Source organism: Simochromis diagramma, unplaced genomic scaffold (genome assembly GCF_900408965.1).
Source record: "Simochromis diagramma unplaced genomic scaffold, fSimDia1.1 OVJJ01000802.1, whole genome shotgun sequence".
NCBI classification, from domain to species: domain Eukaryota; kingdom Metazoa; phylum Chordata; class Actinopteri; order Cichliformes; family Cichlidae; genus Simochromis; species Simochromis diagramma.
This window is the reverse complement of record NW_024387492.1, coordinates 9,868,809-9,884,339: the sequence shown is the minus strand read 5'-3', so window position 1 is coordinate 9,884,339 and position 15,531 is coordinate 9,868,809. Positions and strand designations below refer to the sequence as shown.

The 15,531-nt window shown below is 42.2% G+C and overlaps 1 protein-coding gene across 1 annotated transcript in view; it reads left to right on the top strand.

The window, feature by feature from the left end:
• Positions 1-459: 459 nt before the first annotated feature.
• LOC120724897 (tyrosine-protein phosphatase non-receptor type 14-like) overlaps positions 460-15,531 on the top strand; it is a 41,443-nt gene continuing 26,371 nt past the window's right edge. The window contains exons 1-2 of the mRNA XM_040017399.1: positions 460-880; positions 14,455-14,867. Of these exons, the coding sequence (XP_039873333.1) occupies positions 14,694-14,867 (174 nt within the window). The 5' untranslated portion in view covers positions 460-880; positions 14,455-14,693. The remainder of the gene's footprint in view (positions 881-14,454; positions 14,868-15,531) is intronic.

Below are 15,531 nucleotides of genomic sequence, written 5' to 3'. Positions count from 1 at the left end.
CTCAGATTAGGCTACTGCAGTCTATCCAAGCAATTGTATTCTAAACGTAAAACTGCAATTTTTCACCAACTTACTGAGACTTATTTTAATTAAAGCTTGCACAAAGGTCGTGGGCAATCACTGCAATCCACTAAGACTGTATTAAGTGTCATAATTACAAGCAGGCCTGCCAAATTCCCACCTTACAGCTTCTGAGTACATTTAGATAAATTCAGTCTTTCCTTCGATTTCTTAATTTGAAAAATGTTATAAATAAATTAATTAAAAAGAGAAATACTCACATATGATTAAAAAAATGACAAATACTCTTAATAAAAAGAAAAACTTTAATTTGACAATTAATTAATACGTTTTTTCTTTCGGTCCCTTGTGAACTTCGGCCTCTTGGGACGTTCAACGTAAAGCTCATTTTTCCGATGCCGTCTTCAGCTTTTGAACGTAGCTGCAGCAAGCGCCTCTCTCAGCCTGTCCTGAACGCCTCCATTGGGCTAGATGGACCACTATAAACATACGAAGAGTCCCAGCGAGAGAAGACCACGTCGCTTTATCCAAGTCGGACAACTTTTTGTGACTGTTTGTGTTCCCTAGAAAAAAGAAAAAAAAAAAAAGGCAACAAAACTGCGAGAAGAAGGAGGCTCAGGATTTGGTCTGCCTCTGCGACTTTTGTGGTTGTTGTAAAGGTTGAGCTCATTTTGATGTGAGAAGACGCAGATTTTTCTTGTTCACGCCGGATTTTTATACTTTTTTTAAAATATATTTTTTAAAGTTAGTTAAATAACTTAAGGTGGATTATCTGATTGCCGTGAGTTCCAAACCTCGACAAGCAAAGAAGAGTTTATTCAGCTGGGAGAAGAAATCGGCATGTAGCGCAGGATCAGGGGTGAGTTCTCTTGCATGGGGGGAAAAAAAAGCGAAAATCTACCTCAGTCAAAAAGAGTTCAGTTTTGCTCTTCATGGTTTCCTGCAGATCTGGAAGTAGATCCAAACTCTTGTAAAGTCCACAGTAGGAGTGCTTAGATGTAGGCCAAATGACTTGGCCACGTAGGGCAAAAAGGAGATCCAAACTATTTTAATGCCCCCCTTTCTCCTGCACATAAACATGCATCACCATCACAGACAGAGCCTCTAAATCCCCCTCTACATCTAATAAGATGGTAGTCTGTGCGATTCCAGAGAAACTAGGAAGTTAGAGAACCTGTGTGTGGCTGGAAAACCGCTGAAAGATTCCCCGGAGTTAATGAAGTAATCATGAAAGCACACGACTGAACAGGGCTTTGGAGACCCGAGAGCCCTCTGTAAGACCCAGTTTGGGTTTGGGCAGTGGGCTCATGCCATATGGAGTGCGCAACACCTGGAATATCTGGCCCTTCCTCATTTATTTCTAATTTTTGCATGTGTACATTACATTTCCATAATCGCTGAGAGAGAGTGCGCCTGTAAATTCACCTCGTTGAATTGTATTAAACAAGCTTGGTGGCTGAATGGTGTGTTTGAGTATGAGCAGCCTTCCTCTATAAGATGATGATGGACTGATGTCCTCACACCCTGGCTGCAAACTGTGTGTACATGTTTGTGTAAAAAAGAAAAATGTGTTTGAACATGCACCTTGGACAACTAGCATTACTGTAAAAGGGGAGTAAAGGCAACACAGCATAGCTGCTGGAGGCGTAGGGTGTACACACACACACACACACACACATCTGGCTGTCTTTATAAGCTCAAAGGCATGCTGCGTAAATTACATGGTGCCCGAGCAAGTGGCTTGGGTGTACACAGCAGTTTTAAAACACTGGTGGAGATTTTTAAAGGCCTAAAAGGCAGAGTAGAAACCTCCATCCATGCTTCTCTTTTGTGCAGTAGAGAGTCACAAATCTAATTTGTCTTTCAGTGCCATTTTTGGCACTCTATTTCCTGCTTTTTATTCAAGGAAAGTTGCTGAAATGTTAATTCCCAAAAGGGGTGTTTTGTTGAAGGTCAGCCCGGTAAGATCATAATAGGTGTTTACTGCTTAATGTGAGCCTGCGTCTAAAAGGAAAAGTGGCTATTGTTTGTGTAGCCAATGGTCATTTGAGTCTAGAGGCCATTTGATTACGGTGTGGTGCAAACATACCTGTAATTTTGGTCAAGTGCTCACACTGCACCACAGGAAGAGAGGGGGGAAACAGGCAGCAGCAGCAGTTATTGTAGTTATTGTTATAACATTTTAACCAAAGTGGAAGAAATGCATAGAATTCCTTCGTAGTCAGCTTGTGGTTCACTTGTTATTTTACACCATAGCTGCACTGCAGTAGAAAATGGAAGGGGTGAAGAAGGCTATGACCTCTTTTTTGTGATTAAAGTGATTACATGTCCAAGGCATTGACTTAAATACAGATGAAATTAATCTGCAATGAAAATAGTTGTTAATCTGCTGATAGCTTCTTCGGCCATACCCAGTATAAAACACTCACATGTGCAACCAAAAGTCTCACATCTAATAGTAATGACACTGTAGTGTATTTTACATAAATCAAATGTTTCAGTGTGTAAATAATAGTCCCCTATATCACCTTACATGCTAATACTCTACCTTTAAATATACTTTTTGTGTTGGAAAAATTGATGTTTAGCGGTTATTTCTTGTCCTTGCAATGCTTTTAACTTTAGTTGTATACAAAGACTGTATTTAAATGATGGATGTAAGCACCTCTATGCCACCCTTCACTTTGTGAAGTCCTGTTTTGAAGCCTCGATGCTAGTCATTTGCCTTTGACTATGTTGCCGTTTTGGTGTGAGAAGTGACCGTATTTGGATGATTAGGTGAAGCTCTGACTTCTTAGATGGGTTGTTTTGGTTCTTTTAAGCCCACACAGAAAATTATCTTGCCTTGTTTCACCTCAGCCGGTCGTGCACCTCTCGATTTCTGTAAACTGGGTTGAAGACACAAGCGTACAATCGTGTCAGCTTTTAACACCATTTTAATGATGTATCACTACAGTAGCTCCAACATACAGATATACATTGGGAGATGTTGGAGCAGTTTGGAAAAACAAGACTTTTTGGGGGAAAAAGCTAAAGAAAACAAGACGTTTCTAATCCTGAATTTACAATAGCTAATGGATTCTGCACACTGCAGGTGTGAGGGGAGTTTATTCCACAAATGACCCTCACTAAATCCTGCCTCATCTTGTTTTCTTCTATTCCTGGGAATGTCAAGTAAACCTGTTCCTAAGAGGCCCAGAAGCCTCATACCCCTCAAGTAGGTCAGCAATATATTTATGCTTTATAAACCATTAGCAGAATTCTAAAATCAATCCTTTTTACACACAGGAGGCCAATGCAACGAGTTCAAAATTGATGTAATATGATCCATTTTCAGCATTTTGAAATAGCTGCAGCTGATTAATTGATGTTTTATTAAGTCCAGTAAAAACTCCATTACAGTAATCTAGCCTACTGAAAACAAGTGCACGAATAAGCTTTTCAGTTCCTTTCTTTGCCACAAGACCCTTGGTGAATTAGTGAAGTGTGAATCTATTCCCACAAGGTGCCAGCAGCAACAGCAGCATTAAAGCAGAGATGCAATATAACATCGAGTGACACAGCATAAATCAAATGTAAGCACAAAAAGCTAATGTTTTCCTGCAAATTATAAGTAAAAGTAGTACGTGACTGCTTAACACTTCACTTTAACAAGAATTAAAGTAACTTAACCGTGTAAATTTTCAGGAGTTTGCACAACAAAATGTCAACATTTGTTTACATTTGGGTTGCACATCACTGGCTGCTGGCATCTCCTCCTTTGTAGCCTGCTTGTATTAGATGTCATGTTTTTTGCCTCATGTGGTGGAGCAAGTTTGTTGTCTTCATCTTTAGCGGGAGCAGTTTTTTTTCCACGTAGCTTGTAAAGAGCTTTGTTTGAAATTTGTGAAGTAGCTCCTTTTAAGTTACCTGGGCTTGGATCACATAAAAACGTATAGAGTCTTTATCACGATTGATATGATCATTAAAATGATCATGCCTCTAACTTTGAGCCCCAAAAAAGTGACCCCCATGCAGTTGTAGTGAAGGATGAGATGTGCAATAGAGACCGAAACAGTTTCTTCTACGAGGCTGTAAACATGTTTATTTCTGCTGTAAAGTTGGACATTATAACATGTGAGCCTATGGGGATTTGCAGGCTTTTAAAGAATGCCTCAAGTGGCCACTCGAGGAACTGCACTTTTTAAAACCTCCCGTGGTGGTACTACCAAGCTAGTTCTAAAGAAGTATTAAAGTTTTACCAATCAGCTGTGCTGGGTCGGTATCAGTAACAATACTGAACTTCTACCTAGGAGCAGAAACGCTCATGAATGAACATAAATCACTTACTTACCAAGAAAGCAGCTATTGTTTAAAAAATTTCTATAAAAAGCTAACAAAAGTGATGTTACTGTGAAGTAATAATATAATGGCTGGCTGTAGGTGCAGCGTATGACTGTGAGGAATATCTCTTGTGCATGTGGTGAGTGTATTCAGTCATGCACGGATGCTTTTGTCAGATTTGTGCTCTCTGTGAGCGCTCTGTTCTCTCAGCCCAGCAGACAACAACAGAGTAGAGAGCGTGCTGCGACCTGTCCAACTCTCCCACACTCCACCAGGTGTTTTTCGTGCTAGGTGTCAGTCACTGCTAGCCCTGCCGCCCACACTTAACAGGTTTGACCCCCGCTACCTCTGAACAGCCCAGAATTTAAAAACATGTGATTCTTCCTGTGATGTGGGACTCACTGTTCACAGAGTGGTTTGTGAGGAAGTTTGAGCATCAACGGGTGAAATTTTCCATTTGATCCTTCGTTTAAAATGTGACTTTTCCTTCCTTTGAGGCCGTTATGGGTCTTAGATACAGCCGGATGTCAACACGAGCAAAACCAAAGTGTTTCTGCTTTCATAGGCCTGTAAACTCAGTGCTACTGACGTCCCCGTTGGCTCCTGGGGGCTCAGCCATGAGAAAATACTGAGTGGCTTTTGGGTGATTGAGCTTGTGTGTGTGTGTGGAGTCGTATTTGTGTGTATGGTTGTGAGACCGTGATGTGGTTCCCAGGAGGAGATGAGAGGAGGGGGTTATGGAAAATGTGAAGAGCATTGCGGTTTGGCTGCTGCAGACTCGGTGGCTGACGATTGATGGTCCTGTGTTTTTGTTGTTGTGGCTGGGAGCCGCCTGCTATCAGTTCCACTGTCCATGTTTACGCACTCCTTCCTTTCTCGCCATCCTCACCAACTGAACCAACACGATAAGAGTCTGAGAATCACCAGCGTTGTGTCTCCTCTTTCCTTTCTGCTGCCTTTTCCATATCCTTGCTTATCTAAAGCCTTTGTTTTCTCATTCAGGTGCTGGGAATGACTTATATGTGAATTTTGAGGGCACATGTATACACACAATCCAACTCTGTGCCTCTCAGTTAAATATCCAAGTCTGCCTGCATGACATCAGTTCTCCGGTTTGCCTCCTGGAATATGAGTCGGCAGAGGAGCGTCATTGCTGGTTTGGAAAACCAGCATACGGACAGTGTAAAGCATCTGCCTTTGATCCTCCTCCTCCTCGTCATGTTTTAGTGACACTGTTTAGATTTCAGTGCCAGTGGGAAACATTGGGCATTCCCTATCTGTGACTGTCACTACTGCTACTGTAACTTCTATTGTTTTCCTGCACTTTTCCTTTGTTTCTATGGTATTTCCGGTCGTCAAAAGCTAAATATAAGCAGTTTGGCATCTCATTTGAATTCCAGTTCCGGAAAGTGATGTTATTTTGAGTTTTTTGTCATTGTGACAGTTGTTAGTGCTCACTGGCATGTCTCCTTCACTTGTTTTAAGGTAATGAGTAGCAGCTGAAAAAGTAATTTAATCTGTTGATTGAAAAGATACACCGGACAAAATGTGCTGATTGCTTAAAAAAAACTTTTTATAGACATATCTTTGCTTGGGATGATTCAAAGAATTAGCAAAACGCACACAAATGTATGTACGAAACGTTGAATCGAAGCTTCGTTTTGAAGGTTTGCCAGTGCGGTGATCCTTTCAGAGCAGTTCTGTGAATTTAAAAACAGGGCCTGATGTCTCCTTCGCTGATAGCAACGGGTATGTAAACAATGTAATTGGCGAGAGTCTGCTCTCACTTAGTGTAACAATTTTCTTCACCCATTTAAGTCCAGGTTGAAGTGAGATAAAACTGCGCGTGTGTGTGTGTGGGAAGCTGCAGACATGGCCCCTTCGCTGTCTGCACGTCACAACTGTGCGAATGCTTTGCCCTGTGTTTGTGTCACTCTCGCTGCTGTGTCCTCAAGTGTGTTATTTGCGGGTGTGTTTGTCTCGGAGATATGGGGCTGGAGGAGTTAAAAAAAAAAAAAAGCGAGCTGGAAAGTGAGAAAGCAGATGCGCTTGTTAGAAACACAGTCTGGTGGCCTGCCTCCACCATCTGTTTGCAGCTGTTAGTGTTTGTGTGAGATATACAGTATGTTTGTGTCTGTGCAGGGTGAGTGAGTGGAGCCTGTGTGCGGGGAAGAAAAAGGAGATGCATATATATATATATATATATATATATATATATATATATATATATATATAATTTTTCTCTTTTTAATAAAGTATTTTTTTTAGGTGTAAAAGTGAGCACACACACACACATCCTCTGGGTCAGACAAAAACACACATGGCCAGAGTGTCAGATGACAACAGAGAGGGGCCTGATCCACAGTGCCAATGTCCCTGAGACGTGTCTGGAGAATAATCTCTGTAGTACTGTGCTTTCTTCAAATGTCTATGACTGGGCATTAGATCCACATTAAGAAAACACATGACTGCTCATTAGGAGTAACAAAGTCAAAATTTTGAGCAAAAAGTCAAAATATTCTTTTAGAATAAAGTCAAAGTTCAATTCAATTCCGTTCAATTCATTTTTATTTATATAGCGCCAAATCACAACAACAGTTGCCTCAAGGCGCTTTATATTAGTAGACCCTGCAATAATACATACAGCGAAAATACCCAACATATGACCCCCTATGAGGAAGAACTTAGGCGACAGTGGGAGGGAAAAACTCTCTTTTAACAGGAAGAAACCTCCGGCAGAACTAGACTCACGGAGGGGCGGGGCCATCTGCTGCGACCGGTTGGGGTGAGACAAGGAAGACAGGATAAAAGACATGCTGTGGAAGAGAGCCAGAGATTAATAACAAGTGTGATTCAATGCAGAGAGGTCTATTAACACTTTTAGTGAGAAAGGTGACTGAAAAGGAAATACTCAATGCATCATGGGACTCCTTCAGCAGTCTACACCTATTACAGCATAACTATAAACTGTGGAGATCGACGTTGCTTTACCCTCTATAAAATGCCTTGTGTAGATGACTTAGTGAAGTTTTACTAGAATCAGTTTTAGTAATAAGTAAACTACAAAGGAAATTACAATGTAACAAGTTTTTTCTTAATGTGGCCTTAATACTCATTGGTAAATATCAAAAGATGGCAAAGTTTATGTTTTAGTCCTGTACAGATTGTCCAGTCTGTACAGCAAAGGCCAGTCAGACAAATACTGCACGTGTCTCTCTACATGAATGGAATGAGTACAGTGCTTTTTCAGATTTTGACATCTGCATACATGTCTTGACATCACCATTGCAATAATGAGGTGTTAGTGATAATACAGCAACATGGGCTACTTTGGTGCATTTTTAATCCACACATGAAACGAGCAGCAGCGGTGATTGTAAATGACGTTAGTCTAGTTTTAGTCAACTGGGAGCATGGGAGCTAGCTGTATGCAGTACTGTTTCCTGGGGGCACATCATATGCGTGTCTAACCTTACACCACAAGGAAGTTACTTCTGATTGGATCGCTTCCAAACTTGTCGCACCTTTCTACACAGCTTAATTAAATCTGATTACATCTCGTGTCATATTAGTTTTTATTTAGTTATCGTCTTGTTTTTGTCAGGAGAAAAAAGGCGGCACCAAGAGGATCGTGTGTGTGGCTAATAAACAGAAAAACACCTGAGGAGCAGCACTAATATTAACTGGGGCAGCTGGATAAACAACTGAAAATTCACCTTGTAGTAGCTGTTTAGGTTGATATTACCACCAGAGAATGAACCTTATGTCGCGAGAACCATTATTTTTAATTGTTGACCTGAACATTTCTTGCAGTGTTCATGTGTTGGAACTTTATTTGTGGTTGTTTATTTGGGTACAAATCACAGATATTCTCCGAATGCCTCACAAACTGACCAAAATGCACATCAGAACAACTTCAAACTCAGTGCTGCTTATCATTAGGTCTCCAGTGATAGTGTGAAGTAGATCGGATAAGCGCTTGTCGAGAAAAGTGAAGGGGACATGGACACACACACACACACACACACACACACACACACACACACACACACACACACACACACACACACACACACACACACACACACCTTCATTCACTGCTAAGATAATGCTCTGTCCAGGGTCAGCTAATACTCAGACAGACTTTGGTTGAATGTTTCCAGGAGTGTGTGTGGACTTAGAGGTGTGTTTCCCCCAAAACATTTCACTACTGAACTCAACTTTAAGTTAGTGGGCCACAAGAGGATCAGAGTCTTAAGAAGATTTTAGAAATATCAAACAAAATCTGTCAGTATTACCAAATTCTTTTGATTTAGCTGTGCTTGGAGTAGCAGTTCGCTGGGTTACCAGATAGGACAATACAGCAAGTTCACATAATACAAAATAATTTAGGTTAAGTAGGTCTTTGTTGTGACTGTTAACTGTCTGAGTGCTCAAACTATTTGTGAGTTTAGCTGCTGAAAAATGCAAGTGTGTTCTTGTTTTAGCCTTCTATGAAACACTCTATTTGTATTAATTATATAAAAAAAACAACCAGTAGTTCCATATTTCTTGATTTATGAAAACCAAATGCTTTAATTAGTTGTAAAAACGTGAATTCTGAGCACAAGTTAGCCGATTTACACTCCAGCTATTCGGTTTAGGTTCACAGACCAAATAGTAAAATGACTGCGCAGGAGGAAGTGTAATTACGAGCTGTGAAGCACCCATTTGTTTTGCTACAGTGCTTGTGTATAACAGAAGGGTAGCTGGGGGTGTTGGGAGGGCAGCGTTGGTATTTCAGACAGAGACAAGCAACAGAGATGAGATTGATTGAGTTACGCACGCTACACTTGCTTCCTCGCCTCTTGGCGGCCTGCATCTAATGGTCTTAGCAGTAGGTGACAAAGTGCTGTTTTGTTCCCGCTATTGTGTGGACGTGAATGGAGCAAAGCGACACAGGGGCTGGCATGAACCAGAGCAGAGGGGGAGCACGCACGTTAGCAGCTCTGCTCCTGAGAAGACGTTATGTTTAAAATGAGTCTTTGTGATGGTAATGTAAAAGAAATGGATATCGCAATTATGCCTGTTTTGATTGTTTTGATTCTAAGTTAGCAGCTTTAACCACCACCTTTTTTTTTTGGCCTGTAAGTCACAGCATGTTTTGATTTGGTAAATTTTTAGGTGACCCCAGAATCTATCCCTGAGTGGGTAGAGAGGTGACTGGCAGAAAAACACTGCAGCCTGAGGCAAGCTGAGGTTTCTGCAGAAAATAAATCAGTCGAGTTGGGGACAATGCAAGTGAAGGAATATCTACTGGTTTTCTGCAGAAATTCCCCAGCTGAGGAAACCCATGTCAGCATTTCTTAGAAGAACACCAACTCATTTTAAATCCATCTTTTGTCAGCTGCTGACCTGTAGCTGGTTTTCAAATCCCGCCCACTTTAGCAACAGTTTTTACACCTGTCAAGCTTTCTGTTCCAGCTCAATACAAAGGATCTCACTTGAAATTATTTGGAAATGGTCTCAGTTTTTGCATGCAGGAATTTTCTTTTGTTGGAGATTATGTATCGGAATTTCAGGAGCAGGACCACGCCTCCAAACACGCTCCTTCCGGTTGTCATCTATATAGGTTCCCCCAGTTCTGCAAGCTGTTCATTCTCGTTTACATGCCCCACCCTCCCTACCTCCTTGTTCTCAATTCTTTAACTTCTTCATTTCTATTTAGTGCATGGGGATCTGCCAGGCCCGGGAGTCATTGCCAGTCCCCTTCGAGGCCTTCCCTAAACCGCAGCTCAATTCATGTCAAAGCATTCACTTTTACCTACTAAAACACTGTCAAACCTAAAATGAGGACGTGGCCCCAGCTAGTGAAATGAGTATTTCCTGCTGTGCCCTTGTTTTGATTGTTGGCCTTAAAGGATGGAGAACGGGACAGGTATCTTAGAAGACAATTAGTTCAGAAGCTGATGAGACTCACGGGAGCTTCACGATGATGAAAACAGTTTTTCATGGCTTTGGTATGTGCTTAAATGTTGCTGATGCTGAAGTTTAAACTGTTTGTATTCTTATTTGCCACGTGTCACTTTGTAAAAGGCCAGGACTGCTTTTTTTTCTGACACTGCGTCACGCAATCTCGCTGAAGTTGCTGAATTGTTGAGCCCAAACTCAGACGTAGAATCCTGAACCAGTTTAAATACTGCAAAAATGGAAACTCCACAAACAAATTTACTTTACTCACTTAGTTAAAGTTTGTTAGTTAATGCAAGAATCTGCTTTATTTTTTCTTTCTGAGCATAATTGTGTGTGTCCAATTGTTTTGACATCCACAGAGTATGAAAAAAGAACATCCTCTCAATTCGTTTCTTTCTGTATGAATCAGAAAGAAAGCTAAAGTGTAGCACTTTTGCCTAAAGGAGCATCCATTTCATTCAAGCCTTTGTCAGATAATTTCACACAATGCTTAGTAACCCTATTAGCGGCAGGCATATCTCTTTGCATTTCAGGGCACTCCAGTGCACATCAGTAGCATTTCTTATGTCAGCTACCAGTAATTAAGCTTTCCAGAAAGGAATAGAAGGAATCACTGAAACTACAAAGGTATATGTAGAATGCACTCCAGACACACACTGGTTATGCTCACAGATGTCACGTTTATTTAGGGTTTTATGCAACAACCTGGGTGACCATCCCTTGACCACTACTTTCACTTTTTTTGTGGAGAAACTCGAGGCACTACTAAGCCAGCCAAGGACCAAATTTGTGCAGACACCTCCGAGGGTGCTTTCTCAGCACCACAACTGACCGGTACAGCCTCTGCATCTCTGCTGACCCCACACCAGTCTGTCTCTCAACCCGTTGCTTCCATCTTCCTTCACCCGGGAGCAAAACCATGAGATACTTAAACTCCTTAACTTGGGGCAGCAACTCCTTGGAGTAGGTCCTCCACCCCTTTCAGACTTGCCACAGTTGGCTGCAAACGGGAGGTCGTTACCAACAGAGTCCCATCAATACATCTTCTGCCGCCTCTTGGCTGTGCCAAGAAATTTTGTCCCTTTAAAACAGAATCATAGTTACAACAACTATGATAATTCCACCCAATATTGACCCGTGGTTTTCTGGAGAGCTGTTACACCTCTGATATTGTGTAGTGACAAAAGCAGATTGAAGCGTGATGGTAAAAAAAAAACCCAAAAACGTAGGACGCTTAAAACATTTTTAATTAAATACTCTCATTGCTAAATGAGGAAGACACAACTCGTGCACTGCAGCGTCAAATGAGTAGTGTTGATTCTTTGATGCACAAGCACAAAAATGCTCGATTAAAGATGTATCTGACACCAACCTGACAGAGAAAATGCAGACGTTTGTTTGCCATGGTGCTCAGTTAAAAGCATGCAAGACTAAAAGGTCAAATTTCTTCTCCTTTGCTCTTTTCGGCTAGCTCCCACATAATCGTTTTTATCATGATTGATGTAAATGTGTGTAAAAATGTCATCCCACAATGCGTCTTTCAAAAAACCCCTATATACTTGAGTGGTAATGTGGTTTCTGGTCTAAGCACGCACGTTAAAGGGGAAAAAAGCTACTTGATTCCAACTTTTTTTACCCCTGTGCAATATCAGTTGTGGGGTAATATAAAAAAAACAACAACAACAAAAAAAAAAACATAACAAAAGATGGGAATGGTTTCACATATATTTAGAAAGAGCTCACCCCTCTCAAAAAGAAAAACAAGCCTCTTTCCTCAGTTTTCCCTCTCGTTTCGTCTGTGCCACAAAATTACAATGTGCAAATTCATAAACGTATATGGTGTTTTTGCACGCTGGAAATAAACACGACGGTCAGGAGAAAAAGTCGCTGGAGCAGAACTGAAGCAGGGCATTTTTGTTTTGTTTTGTTTTTTTTCATCAAGGAGTGGGTAAGAGCCCAAACTATTGTCTGTCTTTCTGTCTGGCTTTACTCTACCACACACTCCTAACCAAGCCACTGATTACTAGTTTAGAGTTGCACCAACTGCTGTCTGGTCCTTTGGCTAACCTCTGAGGAACCTGGTGAAGGGGTGTGTGTGTTTGAGAGAGATCTTGTGTATATGTTTGCGGCGTGCCCTGTTGATGCTTGTCTATGTTTGTACACTACACAGTGAAAGTATGCGTCTTTATTTGTGTCTTTGTGTGTTTGTCTGTGTACTTGTTGACAGTGATCTTGGAGGCCTGGGTGCTCGGGAAACACTCTTGAGTCATTTTGGGAAGGTTTTACTGTCAGCCTGTGATGTCACTTACCCTAAGCAGGAGACAGTGGGGAGGGTCGCAGGGTCTGTGGTTAAGGGTCATGTGACGATTGGGGTCAGCGTGGACATATATCCTTAAGCGAAGCTGATTTACTCAACCGATGTCACTCGTTGAGGTTAGTGCAAAACGGCCGTTTAAAAAGAAAGAAAGAAAGAAAGAAAGAAAGAAAGAAAGAAAGAAAACAACAACACACGAAGAAGATGATGCCACATTACCGTCTCAGAAGGACTCAGGAGTAAGGAATGTGTTACGGCGCCCAAAGAGGCAAGGCCATTACAAAAGATGAGCGTGAAGCAAGTGCAATTAAAATTGTAGCAAACAACCCGACTCTGTAGCTTCTTGCCCTCTTTCATTCAAGCCTGCCTCCCCTGTGTCTTTTTCTCCTGCTCACTCAGCCTTGTTATACACACACGCACGCACACACACACACACACACACACACACACACTTTTCCTTCCTTGTGGTGCATACTTGTGTCAGGTGTGCTCTGTTTTTCCAGTCAGGGTAGAGAGGAATCTGGGCCAGGGTCCAAGGTGACTATCAGCAGCACATAGCCAGAGCCCAGGACAAGAAGCAACACATCTTTACTCCACCTCCTTCTCCCTTGCTCCTCACCTAATCGTTGGAACATTGCCTTGTCATGTTTTTGCTCTTTTTCCCTCACATTCATGCATGTGTGTATTTATTTTCGCGTAATTTTCCTTGCTGTCTTTTGTAGTGTTCAATTTTGGGTCTCTTTGGTTTGTCTGTGTTTTAAGGAGAAGTTTTTTTCCCCCTTCTTTCAAGGTGTGGAGCTTTTTTTTTTTTTTAGTTTTGTAATCTAGTTCCTGTCTAACAAGGCTACAAAGTAGCCACCACCCTTAAAATGACACTACTTTAACTATTTAAATTTAATCCCACTGATATTAGCGGGATTATTTGAAATTCCTTAGCGATTGCTGGCTAACAGCTCAGTTTAAAGCTTACTTTTTAAAATATGATTGAGTATGTGCGATATACAGAGTACACCCCTACAGGATGTACTCTGTTCCGCCTTTATATCTGTCATGCTCTTTTTCAAAGCACTTTCCTCATTACAGACATGAAAGCTATGAACTGATGAGCACCTCAGTTGCATTCAAAGTCATTCCCAAATACCTAGCTCAACCTTTTAAACTTCCCCGTGTGTGTTCTCTTGTTTACCTCACGAGTTCACACTTCTGTTTCTTATTAACAACAAAGATGTGGGTTTTTTGTTGTTGTTTGGTTTTGTGTCAGTAGCTGGCAAAAAGTGTTTCTGTGGCAACATATGTGCCACCACCGCAGGCGTGTGATCTTACACACACCGCTGCACTGTACTCCACAATGTCTGGCACTGTGCTGCTGTCGAGCAGAGAGAGCAGAGATAAAAAGGAAAGGAAGGGCCTCCCACACAGGCAGATAGAAGCTCCATTAGTTCCTCAAAGCCAGCTGCCGGGTTCAGATGGATGTCTGCGCACGGCCGTTTGATGTCTGTTCATCCATAGCCTCACATCTCTGACTCTGTCTCCCAGCTTCGCCCAACACCGGGCCTCATGGGAGTCCAGAGAGCGCAGCTGCCCGAACTATAGGATAAAGCTGTCTGGCTGCTGCCGTACCATTCCTGTGCTGTGCTAATGCTCTAGCACCACAACTACTCCTTTTTTTATCTGCTTTAGTTTCTGCTTGTTTATGAAAGGTGGGAGGGATTATTTGAAAGAATATTCACTGATTAGAAAACCATCTTCGTTCTTAGAAAAGGGAATGTATCCATAAAACTCTAAATAGTTTTTTAAGCCAGTTATGTGTTTGACTGACCCTCCTCTCTTATCTCTCTTTGCAGCACCTGTTTGTACTCCTTCTCCTCCTCATCTTCCTCCTCCTCTCTGGACACCTTTGGGAATGGGCCAGCGCCTTGCCAGGTTGCATCTCTCCGCCCGGTGGTGTGGCTGGCGTCGTGCGAGAGTGAGGAGGGCAGCAGCCAGGTCATAGAGCCCGCCCACCCCTCTCTCTGCTTGCTTGCTCTCGAGTGACATTTGACCTCTGACTCTGCCACGACCCCGCCTTGACCTCCTGCCAGCCATGCCCTTCCGGCTGAAGCTGCGGCGCACAAGGCGCTACAATGTCCTGAGCAAGAACTACTTTGTGACGCGTATCCGCCTGCTGGACAGCAATGTGATTGAATGCACGCTGTCAGTGGAGAGTACGGGACAGGAATGTCTGGAGGCGGTGGCCCAAAGGCTGGAGCTGCGGGAGGTTAGTGTTGTGACACATGTGCACGTTAGTTTGAGATAGTATGACGTGTGATAGGTTTCTGACACATTTGTCTTATCTGAGCTTGCAAGTGTTATAAATTGTCTGCCGTTGGCAGCTACAGGATGTAATTAATGGGGAGTTGGAGTGGGCATTTGTTTTTACTCTGAGTTTGGTTGTGTCTGCCACGCGTCTCTCCCCACACCCTGTGCATGTCTCCCTGCCCTCTGCTGCGTCTCTCCTTCACTGTCTTTGTTTGTCTCTAATGAAGCGTGCTTACGTCTGTCCTCTCTTCACTGCAGAAGAAAGACATACTGCTCGTCCTCTTGTCTCCCCTACCCCATGGGTCCTTCTCATTCCTCTACTTCCATTTCCCATTATTGTCAGTGCTTTTTTTCTACCAGCAGGTGGACTTCTGATGATTTTTTCCTTTCCTTTCCTGTTCTTACACCTTAAAACACAAAGTAAACGAATTGTCTGTAAAAAGCATGGTTTGTCTAGGTCAAAGATCACATGACGATTGTGTGCGTGTTTGGCTCAAGGGTGATTAAATTTGATGAACATGTGTGCTCAAGAGTGTGTCTGCACCTGCTGGAGCTGCTGACAGCGCAGAAGAGCGAGGGGCGATGTAGTGTACTCACACAGAGTTGTGGTATTTGCTGGGTGT